The sequence below is a fragment of the Podarcis pityusensis genome (assembly GCF_964106645.2).
Source record: "Podarcis pityusensis genome assembly, chromosome: 12".
NCBI lineage: Eukaryota > Metazoa > Chordata > Lepidosauria > Squamata > Lacertidae > Podarcis > Podarcis pityusensis.
Window position 1 is genome coordinate 24,140,192 of NC_138037.1, and position 20,829 is coordinate 24,161,020.

The following is a 20,829-nucleotide window of genomic DNA, read 5'->3' on the forward strand; positions in this document are numbered from 1 at the left end:
CTTTTAAGTGATATTGTACATCTTGGTGCTTTAAATTATTAATCCATGTCTTCTAAGCAGATATCTTTCAAGGCCTAATCCTATTTTCCTTGTATCTTGACTTTCTAGCAGCATTCTAACATTCTATTTCCGGAGAATGCAGATTTGTGAACTCCAAGATCAGCTGTCCCATATTTTATTCTAAGACTGATGTAAAGAAATACTATTAAGCTAACAGACCAAAAATTCCTTCAAGCGTCACCATCACCTTTGGCCCTAGAAGGAGTGGCAACTGAGAATCTTATCATTCACATTGCTTTTTATATTGTCTCATTTTTTATTTTAAATAGCTTTTGCATCCTAGAAATGCTTCTATTGTAATATGTTTGTGATTTATAGATTTGCGTATTCCACTGCATTTCAGGAACCAACCAATACTCAATTCCAGCAGTAATTATTATTTTTTAATTATATACCACTTACTAGAACAAATGCCACCAAGCAGTTTAGAATGATGTAATATATACGGAATGGGGAATGTTGAGTGGTTAATGTTCATAACTGGCCAGTGTACAGATGCACCAGGCATCAGGGAGAATGTGCACATAATTCATCCATGAAGAGGGAATAGTGCACATTTTACAGGTAATATGCATAGTCTCCAGAGGAACTTGGGAAATGCACATATATCTACAGAATCCTGTACATCCTCTGGTCATTATGTATAATCTCCAAGAGTCATTGGGAGGGGGGATATATCTGACCTTTGTTTTGTACGTTCTGCGGACAGCAAGCACATTCTCTGGTCAGTATGCATAGTCCTATCTCTTGTTTGCAAGAGTGCAGTCCGTCTCCTCTGCCCTTCTGTTGGTCCACTGACTAATCATGGCCCACAACAGATCCTCCTATTGATCAGCTGATTAGCAGCAGGAAGAAGGGAATCCATCTTTTAAAAAATTACTTCTTTTGCATTCCAGCCCTTTACACCACTTTCAGCTGTTCCCCAGTCAGCTTAGCAGCACAACAGGGATAGTAGGGGAAGCTGTAAACCTTCCTGCCGCCTTCCCCAATTTTGATGGAAATTGCCCCCTGCCCAATGCTGCTATTAAGCTTAGGAAAAAACAGCATTGGGGCAGTCATCATAGGAATCACAGGATGTCATGGGCCAGGAGTCAGCTTCACCTGCTGAACAGCAGAAGGGGAAGAAGGCAGAGTGGCTCCACCTGCAGCTGATCAGGAGGAGAAGGCCCTGATGAGAACCAGCTGGCTTTCAGCCTTCTTAAGCAGTTTTCAGCAGCAGCAGTCAGATGCTGGTAATGTTTGTCATTCCTGGGCCTAACTTGCTGCTCCCTGCTCATCTTGATCCTTGGCCACCTGCTCATCAGATTCTTTGACCCCTAGACTGTTTGACCACGTGGATTGCTGTTTGCCCAACCCTAGGACTGGACCTGACTTTGGATGCCAACTCTGCCTCCAGGCAAGTACACCTCAGAGACCCTTTGGGTTGGCTGGTTTCCCACTGCGCTGAGCTCTGCATGTTTTTGCTCAGCAACAAGACTATGAGATGGGAGGGAAGTTTCAGCTTGCTGAGGAAAATCACCATCAGGTAGAAAGCCTGACTGAATCAATTTGGTGCTAGTTTTCTATACCATAAACAAGTTTCACTGAAAGCAATGGAATGAAACTTAGTAATTGAGTTTTGTACTGCAGTGTGGGACTGAAATATCTAGATCTTCCCCCGCTTTATGTACACATAAAAAAGTAGCCTGGAACATTGTGTCCTGGCATGTACATAGAGGAAGTCTTGTGTATATGAGAGGGGAGATTCAAATGTGATCATACACATCCTGTCTGAAATGGGAAGGCTCAGCAACAGATAAATCAGGTGGAACTGTGTAAGGAAATAAACAACTATCTGACTTTTAGAAGACCTCTGAAGGCAGCCCTGTTTAGGGAAGTTTTTAATGTTTGATGTTTTATCACTTTATTATTAATATTCTATTGGGAGCCACCCAGAGTGGCTGGGGAAACCCAGCCAGATGGGCGAGGTATAATAATTTGTTGTTGTTGTTGTCATCTTGAATTTAAGTTCTATTTGTTAATCTTAATTGGGATTGGGCACAATTGGCTTTTGCTGCACAAAGCTGTAAGTTTTTCTGCTAGAAGTTCTAACTAAATTTATTTCTGAAGTTAATGTGAACTTGAGTCGTTGACTTCAGTGTAGAGGAGGTTACAACTCCCACAAACCACTCTTGAGGGCTGATGTAGTCATTGTGTGAGAGACAGCAAGAGGTTTCCTGTTTGCCTGAGCATCAGAGGCTGCTGCATTTCTATAGCGTGTGCACACAGTTGCTTTCAGCACTAAACATTTGCTTGAATCCATAGGATTTCTTACAAGTATTAAAACATAGCAGTGCGGTTCACATATTCTTGTATCAAAAAACATTTGGTTTAAGAGAACAAGGAAGGTACATATTTATGGACCAAAAAGTACTTGCAAGTTTAAGTGTCTCCCTTAAGTTGCATGCTAGGTAAACGTTTTCCAGTGTAGCTGGCTTTACAACATAGCCTCCATCTGTCCACCCTTGCCTTTAGTTTTTCAGATCTGATACAGGTTGGAGTCATCCCTGAAATTCAAGACAGTAGGAGTGCAGTGATTGCCTTCCTCCACACTGAGGACCCACTTACCATGTGTTTTCATTTGCATTAATGGCCTACTTTACTGTCAACAGGGCTGTATGTAGATGGGAGGGTGGAACAAGGTTGACAGATGCTATTAAGAGAAGGCATGAGTGGAGGCAGCCTGGCATTGAATTAAAGCATCTGTTTCACCATGAGTGAAATGTACGTCAGCAAGAAAAAGGAGGCAATGACTAGGTCTGCATTTATGACTAAATGTTAATAGGCCTAGCCTGTGCAACACATATATTACAGTAATGCTGGCTTGTTTTGCTTTTGCTTAAACAGTTGCACTCTACTCCTTAACATAAGTTTTGCAAGAAGCTAGCTATTGTTTGAAAAAATCAGGTAGCCCAGCCTCAGTGTTTCCTGCTGAGGATGAGAATTAGAGTGGAAATCCCGCGGGGAAAATGTGAGTTTGTGGAGGTTAATATATAGAGGCTACTATGTAACATGACATGTTTGTTACTTACATGGCACAGAATGTGCAAGAATCTGTCATGGCAAGAATGAATTTGTAAGTGCATTAATCAAGTGGAAGGGGCTTTTTAAATCCTAAAATTTCTTCCTCTTTATTCATTGAGATTTGTCTTTTTAAAGGAAATTTATTGAATTATATGAGCCTGAGGGTAGGAATTTAACTTGACTGTGACTGTGGTAACTAGCATACATACTGCATCTTAATTCTGCATACCTAGCAAGCCCTCTTAGTGTCTGGAAAACCATTACATTACCTGTTTTGTTTCCAAATTTTTAGTGGAGATCAAACAATAAAAACAATATAAATTCCACTTATAAATGTTTACCCATTCTTCATAATCTTGACTTAAGATCAAAACCCTTCTTAAATGTAATGTTGCATCTTCATTATTGCCAGTCAACATATTATAATCATCATCAATTATTACTATTCTATTAAATTTGTATACCATCCTTCATCTGAAGACCACAGAGTGGTTTACAAACATAAAAATACAAAATGAGAACACAAAAAATAAAACAACAAAAGCAACCCCCCCCCAAAAAAAAACCCATTAAAAATGCCATGAAGTGCTAATCAGCCAAAGGCCTGGTCACAGAGAAACGTTTTCACCTGGCACCTAACGGTATGCAGTGAAGGCGCCAGGCGAGACTCTCTGGGTGAAGGATTCCACTAAGTGCCTGTGCCAAGTGCCCCTTACCATACTTACCCCTACCGTGAATGACTAATTGGGGAGCTTCTGCTCTTTCCAGCTCTCTTCCCAAGTACATCCCACAGCTTTCAGTTCAAAAACAAACAACCCTCCCCAAGGTTAAAAACACACAAGTTAAAAAGCTTTTAGTATTCAGCACAAATCCTGATTATTAGGGCAAAGGGCATTTGCCATTTTACAATGCTGTAAATAAAGCAAAGTTGTATATGCATAGCACTTTCTTCTTCTGAATGTTTTAGTATTGATTTGATTATTTAAAAACCCTGTTGTATTCTGCCTGAATGTCAGGTTCTTGGTGAGCAGCTTTGTAACAGAAAAATGACCCATCACTTTGCAAGAAGTACAAGGCCAGCCTACCTCTTCTCTTTCTCTTAAGAGTAATTGAGGAAAACACATTATGGATAGGGTTATTAAGTACCAAATAGTAATCATTAAAAGATTATGAGCTATAGTACTCAGCCTTGACACCAATAGATTTGTTAGAATTCATCAGTTTGCTAATAGTGCATACTATGAAGAAATGAATAAACATTGGATTGAATCTAAACCAAGTTGTACTTAAATCCCATTTAAATCAATGAGACAAGCTAGTGGTCACCTTTAAGACCTATTGATTTCAATTGAAACTAACATAGCAATCTTATATATTTCTCTTCAAAAGTGTCATGGAGTTCAGTTGAATTGCATCCATATAAGTGAATAGAATTGCAGTCCAAATGAACTATCTGAATCAAACCCATTGAGTTTCCAGTTCCAACTGGACAATTACAAAGTTCATAGCTTTATATGGAAGCTTGTTGCAGATGCTGAAGAATTTGAAATCCTGCCAAAGTGTTGCAAAGATTAACTTTAAGTAGAACAAATCCTGCAGCAATAAAGAATGGGCTTTAAAAGCCAGATTCAAAGTATTAAGAGTAATGACTATAGCCAGGGGCGTGGGGGGTAGGGCTTTAGAATATTGGGAATTTGAGCAGAAATACAATAAATAGTGAGAAGCCCCCCACCAAGGAATCATGGGTGGAGAGGTGCGAATACTCTCCCTAATTAGAAAGGGTCTACAGAGCTCTGGGATAAATAGCTTCCTGTTCACCTAACCCTGGACACTGGCAGTCTAGCATTATATTGTAATTACCACATAGTACTGTAGTAGGTTTGCGGAGGTGTGTGAGTGTGTGTGAGTGAGTGTGTGTGTGTGTGTGTGTGTGAGAGAGAGAGAGAGAGAGTGTTGCCGATGCCCTGAGTTCCTTCTAATTCTTCGAGTCCTGTTAAAGTCTCATAGCGCAGCAGTAGTTACCAATTAGCTAAGTACTGCAGCTTCCGTTTTTCAAAAGCCAAGCCATGTACCCCATATTATTGACAATATTTATTTCTCTTTGGTAGTTTTTGAATGGTACCACAGACCCCCTGGGTGGGTTACGCTGACCCCCCGATTGGGAACCACTGTCCACAAGAATGATGTGAATGTCTTTCCCACTGGGTATTCTGGAACTTGTTCCAGTCCCCAGCACATAAATTGTGTGTGTGGAGCACCTGTCTCCATTACCGCCTTCCCTTTTCCGACTGTATTAACTCGCTCTCATTACAAGTATACTACCTGTACAGGGCAAACCTGAAATTCAGTTTGGAGTCTTGCTTGCTTCTGTCAGGAAGTTACAATAGCCTTTTAGGAACTTGCTAGAGGCTAAAATCCAGAGGCAAGTGTCGGAAGGCCATGTTAACCAGGATACAGAGATTGTCAAATATAGGAAAGTGGAGAAGCTACAAAAATTTATTTTCCAACAAAATAACTCTCCACAAGCAGTGTAAACTTTTCTTACTAAAACAAATACTCTAAAACACAAAAAGATTTTACATTTCCAGTGAAACACTCAGTCACATTTGCCTGTGTTTTTTACTTTCCTGGATCCTCAACGAAGAGCCAGCAGATTGATGCTTTCCCAATTACCTGTAGACATAAACTTCCTCATGTTGCTTGCCTGCAATTTGGACCTTTAGAGTTGCAGACAGAAGGAAAACCCTTACTCATTTTTGGAATAATTACATTCTCGGGACCAACTGATGTGCTATGATTCAGCCCCATTGCCATATTTAGCTGCTCAAATGAGTTCTCTGTTGCCATGGCCACAATCTAAGCCTGGAAGATCACACGGTCCTTCGATAAGAGGGTGTATTGAAAGTGGGGGAATCCCTTTTCATGAAAGTACAATTAAGGATTTCCTGACATTGTACTGCATGTGTGTACAAATCGTAATACCTGAGCAGCTAAAGGTGGAAATTATGGTTGATTCATAACATATGGGTTGCCTATAGAGTCTTCTATGTACCCTTTACAACCACTCCTGTCATAAATTGTTTTACACACAAACACACACTTGCACCATGTCAAATGTGGCCTATCAAGTTGACAAGAAAAAACATTAATCTGTGTGCTCACTGCAATTAGTGTGTCCTGTTTAGAGCATTTATTGTGTCACATTATTTTTGCTGTAGATTTAAAAATGCAAAAATGATTTTAAGTTTGCAAGGACAATCCAACCTTTTATCCTAATGTATTCCTATTTACACTAAGTATAAGCTTTCTGCTACTGAAGAAAGTGTGTCTAGAGTGAACCTTGTTAACAAATTTCCTGAATGAGGCTAGTTCCAGTTGCCAGTAATTCAAAAGCAAATCTGCTGACTTGGCATTAGGACTTTAAACAGTGTGGTCAATCTTATATAAGAAGGTGTTTGCAGAAATAACATTTATAAACTGTCTATACAGTACACAGTACCAGTACATAGAAAAGAGATTTTGACTTTATGATCCCCTGTGTGTAAGGCAAAACTGAATTCTGTCTCCAAATGTAGTCCACTAGAAGTACAATCAACAGAAAGTGGCTCTCAAATCAATGGCAAATCAGGTGCCTAATGATTAAAAAAAATCAAAACGGATGAGAGCTTCAGTTTTGGATGTGCTGATTTTGGCTTGCTGAAAAACATGGGAAGTTAATAAACACCAATTGTATTTTGTCTGAAAACACTAACAACACCTTGATGACAACAGATATTGTTCAAGTGGCAGCTACCAAAAACGGCTTTGGGGGGAGAAAAGCTTGGTACAACACCAGGGACTTCGCAGTTGTACTATGCCAATGTGTTATAGCACTAATCAAAATGAATATTCTATTTCATGCTATTGCTGTGATAGCAACAGCAATTTTTTTTTTAAAGCAGCATACAGGATACCACATGTTCTGCAATGAAAACCCAGATTTGTTCTTTTTAAAAAGGGGGTGGGGTGGGGCTTTGTCATACACAACTTCAAAAGAAACACAAAACTGCCAAACGTTATTGGTGACTGTACACCTCTCGCTTCCATTCTGCTGTATCATTGCGTTTTTTAGATATCACTTCCCCATCCTTGTCACAATACTGGTCCCTTGATTTATGACGGCTACGCTGCTTGTTGCCTTCGTTATGGTCCTGCTCTCGGTCCTTTTCCTTTGAGCGAAGCCTTGATTCTCGGTGCCTGTGATCACTGCTCCCATGGGACTCATCCCTGTGACTGTGATCTCGATGAGAATCATAGTGTTCATGAGAATAATCCTCCTTTGGCTCTACGTATGCTGAATCTCTGCTGTCTTGTGTTTCCGAGTCAAAAGTTTCTTGTCTAGGCAGGCCACGACTAGTTCCACTACGATGGTTATGGCCTGAAGTGGAAGAGCGGTGTTGAGATTTCCTGGTGGGTTCGGCCCGTGCTGCTTCTTCAGCTTGGGAACCAGTTCGTTCAGGGGCTGATTGTTCATTCCTCTGATCTCCTTGAGAGCCCTGATTAATACAACAGAGTTGTAATTTCACACTGGCAAATATTGAGCAGAAAACGCCTTATATACCAGTAATGGCATGATCCTTAAACCGTTAAGCAGACATTTTTCACAATGCTGTTCCACAGTAAGCTGTCTGAAGTCAACCTATGGCTAACAACTATGGTCAAATCTAGGAATACAAGAATTGGAACTTTTACTGGAGATACTGCTTTATAATACAAGTGAACCTTCATGCCACAACAAAAACAAAATTTCACTTTATTTTCAGTTAGGTCCTGAGCTCTGATGATCATATCAACTTTCAGAACATTTTGATTAGCCCCACCTCCCAGCACAGACACACCACATGGAAAATAAAGAGCAGATCTGGCAATGAGGTGGGTGAATCAGGCATGAGATAAACCTGAAAGATTTTTGAAAGCAGACATCACCACAAAAAAGATCAATAGCAAACCACAGAATGTAGGTGAATCAAGAGTTTTCATTTTAAAAACAGGATACTGTCCTTAAAATAAAAAATATTCAGAGGTTCAAGCTTGATAGCACTTGTATTATAACATCAATAATATCACTGCTGTACTGTTTTTTAAGGCATTTAAGCTTTTAAGTCCTACACAAGCATACTAGGGAGTAAGCCCCACTGAATTCAGCAGAACTTACTTCTGAGTAAACATGTTTGGATTGTGTTGTAAGTGCATTCTAGTTGTGGCAAGATGTCTTTTTAAACTGCCAATTTATTTTTTCAGAAGGGTTGAACTTTGCCACAAAAAAACAAAAACAGAGTGAAATTATTGTTTAATTTCCTAGCACATTACTGAAAACAGAAGTGAAAATTACCAAGCATAATCAAACCTAATCTTCGTCAGCACAATGTTTTGAAATCACTGAAAAATGAACAGTTTTGATTAATCATCTTAACTTGCATCATTTTTTTCCACAATTTTCACAAAATCACTTAAAAGCAAAGTCAAAAGATTTAGCTACTCCTAATGAAATGCTCGTACTTAAGATATTATCCTAAATATTACAATTTCATTTTTTATTACAAAACTAGAGTTAAGGCAAGAGCAGAACTCGATGTTTTCTAGGAGTTATGAAAAAGTACTTCTACTTAACCTTACATAGACTACTTTTGGTCATTAATTCAATAAAGCCAGAACTGGGGGCTTTGCTTTAGGCTGGAATCTGGCTGTTGTAAATTGCACAATCTCTCTTCATTTTCAGCTATTTTACTTATTTTAGGCTGAAATGGAACAGTTCATCTTTCACCTGCATTTGATCTGAAAGCTGAGACACCACCTGCGATCTTTTAATACTGGGAATTAGATCCATTCTTGTAACACAAACAGCCACCACAGTGCATGTGCACAGCAGGGACTCTTGGAGGAAAGCCTTAAAACCAAATGGCATCCAAAAAGTACCTTTACCTGCAAATTAACATTTGGGCCTGGGTTGATAGGAAGAGTGGCAGTTGCCAATGTGCGAGTGAGAAGCTCATTAGGAGGGTGGCTGCTAGCAGGGTGTGTGGCCTTCCAATAAGCTTCCAAATAGTCAGCCAGGTGCTCACAAGCATCTTCAAGCTGATTCTCGTCCAGAATCACATCAAACATTTCCTGGAAATGAGATTAATTCAGTCAAAACAATGCAAAAATAAAATAAAATCATCTAACGTCATAACCAAAGAACTATGGAAAACCATGTTCATAATATTCAAATCATTAAACTCATGTGACACTTAAAATCAGCCAAAGCCTTGCCATACAACACAGAAATTTACTACTCGGGGGTGTGGGGAATCACTATTTCCACCATTCTGGTTAAGATTTTGCTTTCATTTGGCAACTGAAAGTACAAGAGAGAAGTTTCGGCAAGAAGGGAAAACCCATTATTACAACAGAAAGCTAAAAGACCAGGATATAGCACCCAGCATAAAATATCCAATACTTGGGTACATAGAGGAAGAGACCATTGATGTTGGAGTTATTTAGTGGCCTTTTGACCTGGATAAGGAACTGTGCTACGTAGTGCTGCATACACTATTCATCCCCTCAAATCCAGCTGGCTGGGCTACGTTCATCGATCTGTCTTCCAAAAACAGTAATTGCACCAACTGGGAGGATCCTTTCCCACCATTTGATTAACATGGTTATTGCTTTTAGAACAGGTTTTGCATGTGTGTAGATAGCTGAACTGTGGAATAATTAATTACAGAGATTTGTGAACTCATGGCTAGAACTTGCTGCAAAAAATGAACACACAGATTTAATTTCAGGTCGTTTTTAATCAGTAGAGAAAGGAACGAGTTACAGTTCCACAGCTCTACCCATATATGTTAAGAATAACTCACTGGAGGGCACTGAGCCAGTTTATCAGCTGCTACCATTTGAACATTAAGGTGCTTCGCCTGAGATTTGCCTCGGGATTTTATCAACCTTTGTAAAACCTGTGGGAAAAGAAGACCACAGTTAAAATATGAAAGAATGAAAATATAACGGAATCAATTCTGAACCATGTAAGCAACAGGTTGCATGCATAGATACTGCAATGAGAGAAGTATTTTAAAGCAGGGGCACAGAAAACACTGATCAACTGCAGGGGGCCAGCAAGCAGCTACATTGCCCCTTTAAATTCTTTAAAATTAGTTTCTTTTGTGCATTCAGGGCCAGCGATTTCACTCTTGTTGCTTGATATTGTGAAGCCAGATCCCATACAAAAGATGTCAATTGTATAATGTATTTTTCCCTTCCTTTGGGCTTAGTCAGAAATACGGCGGCAAACTGTACTTACGTACTGTTCATTAAATATATTTTACCACACAGTACTTCAAAGATGTAATTCATCAATATTTCCAGGCAACGCGAGTATCTCCACACCACAGCATGGGACTGGAAGCAAAGGTTAGGCCAAACGTTGAACTACCAGTGGAAAATATTTACCTTTGGAGAAGTAATCTTTACATACACTATAATGGGAGCCAGAGAGGTTTTACCAAGTTGAGCTGGATGATTAATAGTATCGGCATCAAGTACTACCAGCTGTAACGTCCTTGCTAATTCAAATATTCGTTCAATTTCACTCTGAACTTCAGCTGTGGAAAAGCAGAGAGACACTTGTTTATGGCTGTGTTCGTTTTCCACACTCACTTTTTATATAGAACATGATGATCCTGTTTATTAAAAGGTTGGAGAAACCTAAATTGCCAACAAGTTATGGCCATTTCAATACCAGTCAGGAGTTCTGGGTCTACGCATTAGAGACTGTTTCAGAATTTTCATCTCCTGCCCAGTATCTTTGGATACTGGCCTTTCTTCACATTTTCATGCAGGTGGGTAGCCCAATCCAGTGCCGTTCCTGGCACCACCGAGGGCCCAAGAATAAGAGTGGCGTATGAACATTAACCAAACTGAGTGCTTTGCACTCACATAGCATACTCTTTAAGGACCATTGCTGCCGCCCTAAGATACTGCGTGTCAAAGTAAAGAGAAATAAAACCACACCTTTCACTATCCCACATTGTAGCTGCCAGTAAACCATCTTCAACTGATAGTAATCAAAGTAATGGGTGACCAAATCCTACTCTCTCTGTTTCTATCATTTGTCGTCTTGCGCTTCTGTACTGTGATACGGAAGGGGGGGCATGTCTTCTTCACCTTCTTCTTCGCTACAATATATCCATTTATTTCCAATTGTCAAAGTCAAAAGGGACTAAAATCTATAAAATTCATAGAAAATCAACGTGCCAATTTGCTCAATTTCTCTAGGACTCCATGACACCTCCCCTGTCCTCCATAATCCCTCAAGCAAGGTGTCAAGACCCTAATCCTGTCAAATCACTCTGCCAAGCCTTTCCTCCGGGCAATGCCAGGTGGCAGACTATGCATTCATGGACCATTGTCTTCTCATCACCGGTACTCAGGATGTGCTTAACTGCGCATATCTCCAGCTCTGCATATTCCCCTGCATATTTTTGTAACATGAACAAAAGAGTCACAAGGTCTCAAGTACAAAGGTTAAAAACATGTCCAGAGATCTGCTGGAAATCGGAAAGAAATGATCAAGAAGGGCTGAATAATTCACTAGAAAGGTATCTCTCATGTAACACTGGACCTTATGGAGCAAAAGCAGTCTCAAAAAGCAGTTCTTTAAAAGTGATTCCATACAAATGTGTGTGTGTGTGACTAAAGGTTATTGTGCCGGAAGCCTTTTCAAAGCAGTGCCAAGCGCTGTCAGTTGCTACTTTTTTCTGGAAGTATGGGATGGGAGGAAAAGGAGGCCTCCATCCTTGGCCTCAGTCAAAGCATAGTATTCTCAGTGGAGACTGAGCCACGATACACAAAATGGCAACATTCCAGAGGTTGCCTTATATTTAAAACATTTTTACCCAGTTTTATTTCATATTAAAAGCTGCTCCCTCTTTCATGATGCAAGTCTATTTAAGAGCCAGGAAAGGTCTCCAGATTGCAAGTGGGCAGTTGCTATGCTGGCAAGTATGTTTTAGCAGCAAGGTGTTAACATTTATTAAAACTTCAAGCGAGGATTAGCTCTTGGAACTTTCAGCAGGGTTACAGTCTTATAATTTGTAATTACAGTGGCATTTTTTGTGATATTTAGGAAGACAAAGAATCTCACATGTGGTGGACTGATATTTAATTTTCTGAAGAAGCTGATAAATTGCTGCTCATTTTAATGGCAAACGACCACACAGTTCAGCAAAAGTTGAATTATGATTTCAATGGGAACGTTAAGTACAAATTCTAACTGAAACCAAAGATATTAATATTTAATTTGGCTAGATTGTGGTCTAAATTTGCAAAGGTGTATTTGGAAATATATATATGTTTGACCTTTTCATGTTGCATTTCACAAACTGAGCAGGAACAATTATAGAAAAATACATTAATTTAAGAAGTATCAAAATATAACATAGGAAATACCTTTCCATCTAGGCTAGGAACAGATTTTTAAGTTCTGAACAAAGGTGGTCCACACTAAATGCCTTAGCCCCAATCCCCTCTAGATGCTGGTGGATTCACACCAGCATATTTAATTGGGCTTATATCAGAACTTTGCCTCTAGATATAAGCCACCTTTCCTATGAATGGGAATCTCTCTCTCTCCCCCCTCTCTCTCACACTCTTTTTTTTAAAAAAAATTAAACTTTTATTTTGCTTTAAACAGGTACATATAAATACAGACAACCAAAATTACAAAGGAAAATTCCTTAATAGTGATGAAAAAAAACTACAAAAAATATCGAAGTACATGACACAGAACATAAGCAACTATGGGAAAGATAAAAGAAAAGAAAAATAGGAAAAAAAGAAAAAGGAAGATGAGCCAAAGCAGGGAAGCTCATCTATTGTACACTTCCGCCAAGCTCACAACAGATCATTATTCTTCTCACACACTCCATATATATATATAATATCAAATCTAATCTGACACAACTTCTGGATACTAAGTTCTCTGTACACTTCTACATTTCTATTCTTTATTAAGTTCACCAGATTTCACTTCAAACAACTAATGAGATTCAAATATGAGAAGCTGCCAGTCAATGAAATGAATGTCTTCCTAAAGAAGGAAGCTATTTAACGGTGTTCAAAAGAGGAAAAAACCCACTGCCTAATCAATAAAAAAGAATTGTACACCAATACTGAACTGTCTTGAGGACAAATTAATTCAGTAAAATAACCCTGCTACTTATCATGATAATGTGTTAGATGATAAAATGCTTGACACAAAAATTGCTCCCATGTAAGAAATTTGTGTGAAGCAGAGATTTCTCCTTAACAGCTGAAGCCAAAATGTTCCCACCCCATCAGCAGCCTGGTCCTGTACTCGGGCTATATGACTGTGGATACATTTTGGTAGTTTTAGTGAGGTCAAACAGGCGTGCAGTGTGAGGTAAACTTGCTCTTGGAATTTTGAATGCATTGGCTCATGGCATTTTACTGCATTTTGAAATGCAAAGAAACTGCTATCAAAGACAATGGGCAACAGATTTGTCCAGAAATATTTAGTTTAAAATATGGAAGTAGATATGTGAAAGAGGAACACATATTACAAGACAATACTTGACACCAAGATGATTAAACAAAATATATCCCAACTTCAGTGGTATATGCTGGTGATGTCAATCTCAAACAGATTTTTTTCACATTTTGTGGTCTTGGTCCCAAATGAGGTTATATTTGGATAAAGGATTATTAGAGAAGGATAGATTATGGTTTATGAATGACCAAGAGGCCCTTTATTATTATTATTATTTAGCTATACTAAAGATGTAGTGCTGCATGGAGATTTTAAAATCAATTCTTAACAGCCCATATGACTATTATGTCAGGTACAGGTAAAAAACAGACCCTCCTGAATTAGAAGCCTGGGTGCTTGAAGTCTGGGACATAGTACACTTGATAAAACTAGCAAACATAATCAGAGTTAGGGAAGGTAGACAATGGGAAAATAGTTTTATAGAAAAGTGGAGTTGCTTTATATCTTTTTTGGGATTTGTTTATCTTAACCAGTTATCAAATCAAATCAAATAATTCTGTTAATTATAGATATATATTTATATCCTATTACTTGAAATTATGCAGAATGATCAATATGCCATTTAAAACCCCCAATTTACTTTTCACAATTTTATTACAGGTTGCTGGTGGGTGCCTTTCTTGTTTTAACCTGGAAGATTCTATGGTGAGGGCAGAAAGCACTGAATGTATCATGATCTGGCTTTCGTCACAGTGCTAAAATCTGAAACCAAGTAGGAATGCAGTGCTTTCCACTCACACGATAGAGAATTGTTTGTTTGTGTGTGTGTTGCACCCACATGTAGCCGGGAAAACCAATCAACAAGATCATGGGATAGGCAGTGGTGAAACAGCTCCCCGCTTTCCCCATTTTTGAACTGAAAAATTCCAAAAGGGTGTTTTGGCTCTATTCAAATTTTGTTTGCCTGGAATGTTATTTTTCTTCTCCAAGAGAGAAGATTTTAAAGGTATAATAATAAGGTATAAGGTATATTTTATGGTATATAAAAATAAAGAACAATATCTTAAAAATAGATTTTTAAGCATTGCTGATTTCTATCCTTTCTTCTTCAGTATGATTATTTTGTGAATTATAAGCCAGCCTTCTGGTGTTCTGGCCATGAATGATGCAGTATTAGGAGAATTAAGATGGGTGAAAGGCTCATGATACAAATATGTGCAAATTAGCGGTTCTAATCCTTGAAATGGAGAACTCTTGATCAGGGCTGTATTAGGTGTGTGAACTGTTGTTAGATTCCTGATCCTCTGAGGCTAAGAACTGGGTTCTGTGTACAATGCGGTAAACAGTTTACTACAAAAATGATATATTTAAAAAGCAATGGAAACTTTAGTTCCTTATAGTGATAGATTGTAATGCTGTTAAGGGCTACCACTATACAATGGATGTGGTTTTCATGCGTACAGTATCTTTTGCTAGAAACAACGGATGTTGGATGAACACACATCAACTACACATTAGTTAAAATACAGTAATTTTTCAAACATTTAGAGGTTGTCTTTTCTAACACAACCGGCATGGCATGTATAGCAACAAAACAAGTAAACAAATCTTCTAAGACAAGATTTTCAAAGCAAAGCTCCTCTAATATACATGCAAGAATGTGTGCATATATTACACAAAGGAGAACTGTTTCTACAAACAGCTGTGTACAACTCTTTTCGTACTTGCACATTTACTGTCTTAGACTAGTGCAGTACAGATTCTGAGTACACAACTTAGATATCCAATCTTAGTTTTTCTGAGTATTTTCCTGCCAACTGTGACTTGATTTCTGACATTTAAAATCATTGATACCCTCTAGAATAGAGAATTCCATACAGACCACCAATATCTTGTTTTTACTGTTACAAAACCAGCTATCAGAAAGAGATAGTGGTTTTGTGAGGTGCAATACGTCATGAACACAAAGACAAAAGCAAAAATAATTAGCAACCATATATACATACCCAAAACATCTGGAAAGGGAGGGCATTAATGAAGCAAAGAATGGAAAAACCCAAGAGAATCAGGTTCTTGTCCAAAGCATACAGAATGAGATAAGGTTACAACAAGAGCAGCTAGAAATGTAACATACATGGGAACAAACAAGAAAAAGGGGGTTGGATTCTTGAAACTGACTAAATGAAGCAAAAGCCATAGATTTGGTTCAGCAACTTATACAGATGTCATGTACACACAGACACATATATGGCTACTGGATTTTAACCATGTGTTCCGAGTAAAGCTTCCTTTCTCACACAAATGTAGATTCAAATAACTTTTCAACAGCTATTTGTTCTTGAAACACAACAAACATGCTATGCCGAGAAGTATTTATAAGAGGAAATGCTAGAATTGCTAATGACTTGACATGAACTTGGAATAGTTATTTTTCAGCTGTGAGACTGTGCATGGTCCCAGTGTATGGTTTGAGGAAACATGATGCAAATACCTCCTGCAGCTAAGGATGTGTAGGTCTGGTCAGTGCTTGGATGGGGGATTATGGAAACCCCATAAACACTGAATTGAGTTCTGTGACTGGAATATAAACTATTAACTAATAGGACTAATAAGAGAATTAGTGATTGCCTACACATTTAAGAATGAAGTGTTCAAAAGCACTAAGAAAACAGCCACAACAGAGTAAGAAGAGAGCGACACGGGGGAAAACAAATACCACAGTTACATGGTGCCAAGAAGAAAAAAAGGATAAATACTGACAAGGAAGAAAGATTACACACCATGCTAAGCATATGGTCAGCTTTTGTTTGCTTGCTTGTCTTTGTTCTGCCCCCTGATTTTTTGGGGACATTGGTGGTGCAAAAGGGCTTAGTCCCCATGAGTTGGTGCCCCTGCTCTCATATCTTACAAGAAAGATTGCTGAACTTATTCAAAAGGTTTGTGAGATGTACAGATGAAGCAAACCACTACATAAGAATTTATATTAGATGAATATTGGACCAACTTTTGTAATACCATGGGCATTTTTATTTTGTTTTTACATTCTTTATGAGTGAAATTACTAAGCTACAGAAGGAATCTAAGAATGGTTTTGAAAAACCTGCTACTTTGAAACAGGCACATAATTTCAGGTGCACAATTACCCAAGAAGTACATGTGTTACCTCAGTAAGATCTATGGATGTACCAAAATTGACTTCCACAGGGAGGCAGTGCCTAAACCCGACACTGTATGTGGAGTTATAATGAAAATCCCTTTTTTATAAAATGAAGAGTTTTCAAGTTTTAGATTATTATAGTTAGTGATGACTTTTAATACTATCATTCCATTCACTTACCTAAACTTGACCTTGTATTGGACCGTTCTATTATCGCATGCTTGCTGGGATTGTTTAATACTGAGCGTTTGGCAAGCGAGATGTCTGCTGTGACCCGTGTGATTGATATACTGAACAAAACAAGAAAAAAAGAGTAGTGTTGTAATTCATTGTAGAGAAATCTAGGATACTTTTAGCACACCAAGTTAGGGCCTCTCCTTTTGGTTTGTTGTTACCCCTTCTGAACCAAAAGGGGTTTTCACACAGCACTTAAAATCTTGAGGTTTCAGACTTTATTCTTGCTTATCTGCTCCCAAGTTAAACCTTGTACAGTGGTTATCTTTGTGTGTGTGTGTGTGTGTGTGTGTGTGTGTGTGTGTTTTGACTGTCAACTGCCTAGGCAAGGAACTTAAAAACAAAACAAAAAACAAAACAAGCATCAAATACAATTTAGATGCTGCAACAGCAGAAACAGTAACAGTGGTATAATCTCTGTACAGGAAATTTGCTTAAAATTGTGTTTAAAACAGTTATACAATATAGCTTTCTCAAATAAGATGCCTTTCACAATTGGAATTATATCTTCTAGAAAAACACATGTAGCCAGAATGAACAACTAACTATAAAACAAGGGATCTGCCATTACCCTAGAGAAGATGTGGGAAGCCTTTGGCCCTCCAGAAGTTCCTGAACTACAACTTCCATCAGCACTAGCAAGCATGGCCAATGTCCAGGGATGATGGGGGTAGGAGTTCAGCAACATCTGGAGAGCCGAAAAGTCCCCACACTTGGTGGGGGTGGGGTTTTTTTTTAAAGGAGTGGTTGGGAAACTGCCAGAAATGTACAGAAGATAGTTTAACAGAGACTTGAGACTTGTGAAACTATTTCCTGCACAGTTTTACCACTTGAAAGTGGAATCCAGGTCATAGCAAATAGCGATCATCGTCTTTAGATTGCTTTTTTCACTACACAACACATGCTTAAAACTAGCTGACTAGAAACAAAATACTTGCTAACAAGACTATATTACAATTATGAGGCTAGTTGATTTTTAAAAAAACCCAGGGGTTGTATACATTTATGTTGCTGACAGAGTAACATCTGATCCATCAGTATAACAGTGACTGAGGTGATAATTTGCAATTCCCACTGCCCTCTGCCCATTCCTGTACCCCTAATCTGCTTTTATTTATATGTTTATATATTTAGTTATGTATCCAGGTACCACTTTGCTTTTCTTGTTTCTGAATTGTTGGTTGCTAAAAACAGCTGATATACACTAAGACGTCAATCCTACTCAGAACTCCTAGGTAAGTAGGAATAGGACTGCAGCCATAATCTGCTACCTTCAATGTTTTTGAAAAAAGGTAAAGTGCAACATTAATTTCAAAACTAATCAAATAATATCAGTTTCTGAAGATTTGTAATTCATGTCAAATAACAAACAGAATTCTACACAGGATAAAAATATTACACGTGAGGTTCATTGGTGACAATATTTTGCTATATTGCTTGGATAAAGCTTAGAAAATATGCTTGTAACATTTGCAGACAACAGGAAAGGAGACAAACTTGTTCACACTTGAGAAGCAAGTTGGATATAGCATAAGGGGACGGATGAAAACAAAACAAAATCCATCCATGCATATTCAAGCCCTTAAGGCTTACATGGATAAAATTCAAGGAGAGGTTTTTCAGCTGTGATCTCTGGTAGCTTATTTCAAGAAGGATGTCAACAAACATGAGAAAACCCAAATAAGAGTAAAAGCAATTAAAAGAAAAATAAATCTGAATTCCATTCAGATTTAGAAATATGGTTTAGAAGTGGGGATGGGATTCAGTCTTAACTAATGCAACTTAGTCTAGATTCTTAAATACTTACCGCCCTTCGAATCTATGTTTTAAAAAATCAAATAATGCTTTTTGCATCATGTCTGTCACCTGAAAGTAAAGAAACAACAAACCAATTTAATGTGAGATTAGTGAATTAATATTTTTACTCTTAAATGAACAAAATGTTGCCAACAACAGGTGTGGGGGAATCTAATAAAATTTCACACACTTCGGCAGCATCAAGGTAGGCAATACCTTTTAAAATCATTGAACTCGTTCTCATCCTCTCATATTTACACACAGGGGGAAAAAAGATACCTAATTAAATTAAATTTCTTACCTCATATCCCTTTAAGGAAGGCCCCACTAAGACTACTGGTCGCATAGAAGGCACTACATCATACGGAGGGATGTGTTCTGTCTGATAAAGAGAAAAAGCACTAAACTTCTAATTCCTACATAAAGGTTAATTCTAATATATTATTATTATTTTTATCTAGCTGAGGTTCCAGTGGTGTCACTGGGGGAAATCTGAGGTGCATTCCACCCCCCCCCCCAGGGCTCTCCCAGCAACAACTTCAAAAGTCTCAAAAGATTATTTATATTTGGGAGAACGTTTTAAAAATGCTTCCATCCAACCTTATTTGCATAGCCAGTTTAAATTATATTCACTCCATGTAACTGAAAGATAACCATCACTCTGAAAAAGTGGCAAATGGACTATATCTATAGAACTCTATTGCCATCAACTTCTGGTAACTGAAGACTACTGTATAGTCAAAGCTGTTAGACAATTTAATAATAGAATTGAGGCTGTAGAGACAAGAGGCAAACAAAAGGTAAGAATCACCAGTCTTCACTCCTCAAAATAAATATGGTTCATTAAACCATGATGATACTAATTTGAAATCTCTTTGATTGGACTTTTAAACTTACACTTTTATTTTCAAATCAACTGGCATATGAATTCACAAATACAATTATCTTAGCAACTGCTGAATGTTATATTAGCAGAATTCTAAACAGCAATCCTCTCTAAAAGACTCCTGCTAATGGTAATGCATGTTTTGTAAATTACTTGCTTGATTTATCATGCAAAAGTTATGAATGGATAATTGACCATTCAATGTGTAAAATGTGTCATACAATTATATGCAAATATGGTCAAAAGAGTTTTTTATATATAAAAAATACATTACCAAAACCACCAAAAGTGGCTTATTTAAAACATTGTTTCAGTTTTGCTTGTTTGCAGTGGGCAAAATGTTTCAAATTCAAAACCACCAACCTGGAAAAAGCTTAAAAGTAGGTATGCCAGATCTATTTTTCAAGGGCCTACATAGTATAAATACATCAGTCAACATCACAGAATGTTGTCATTGTTCATTATTTCAGTATTCAACATGTCCCAAGTGTAATAATAATAAAAGCAATAAGGTAGAATACAAACATAAGAAAACAAAGACAAACATTAATACAGCAACAGCACAAAATGCCACACAAGCAGCAGTCTAAAACATGGAACACAGTTGTGTCGGTGTTTGTTTCTGCTTACATGTAAATTTGACACATAATTGTTAAAGTAAGAAGAATGAATAACAGTGCCCAAGGCATCAAAAGCATGTGAATTTAATTTTTGCATGCCAGATCCACTACCTACTTAGAAGCGAAGCCTGTTGACTCTGCTGTGTAATTATGAATATATACTTTTGGAATTATTCTTGCTATAAAGATAAATAACCTGGTGCACGCATTACTGTATCAGCCCTCATGAATAATGTTACAACCCTATTATATTTGCCAAATCAACATTCCACTATATTGTATCTCTATGTTTTATGGTGGCTATCCAAAAACCAGCCTCACTCTAATAACCCTTGAAAATTAGGGTAGGTACAGATATTACCTTATTTGATGGAATACTGGTACTTATTAAAATCAGCTGTATGCTAGCCTTTAGCTTTCCCCAGCTCTAATTAAATATGCTGTCAGTGGTAATATGTTATGGGACTGAAATGTGCAACAAGAG

General features: G+C 37.9%; 1 protein-coding gene across 10 annotated transcripts in view; it reads right to left on the reverse strand.

The window, feature by feature from the left end:
- Positions 1-5,605: 5,605 nt before the first annotated feature.
- CACNB2 (calcium voltage-gated channel auxiliary subunit beta 2) overlaps positions 5,606-20,829 on the reverse strand; it is a 136,554-nt gene continuing 121,330 nt past the window's right edge. For all 10 annotated transcript variants that reach the window (XM_080974438.1, XM_080974436.1, XM_080974439.1 and 7 more), the window contains 7 exons: positions 19,141-19,221; positions 18,850-18,908; positions 16,989-17,098; positions 10,594-10,745; positions 10,005-10,100; positions 9,085-9,270; positions 5,606-7,658 (listed from right to left, as the gene is read on the reverse strand). In XM_080974438.1, coding sequence (XP_080830564.1) covers positions 7,179-7,658; positions 9,085-9,270; positions 10,005-10,100; positions 10,594-10,745; positions 16,989-17,098; positions 18,850-18,908; positions 19,141-19,221 — 1,164 coding nt within the window. In that variant the 3' untranslated portion in view covers positions 5,606-7,178. The remainder of the gene's footprint in view (positions 7,659-9,084; positions 9,271-10,004; positions 10,101-10,593; positions 10,746-16,988; positions 17,099-18,849; positions 18,909-19,140; positions 19,222-20,829) is intronic.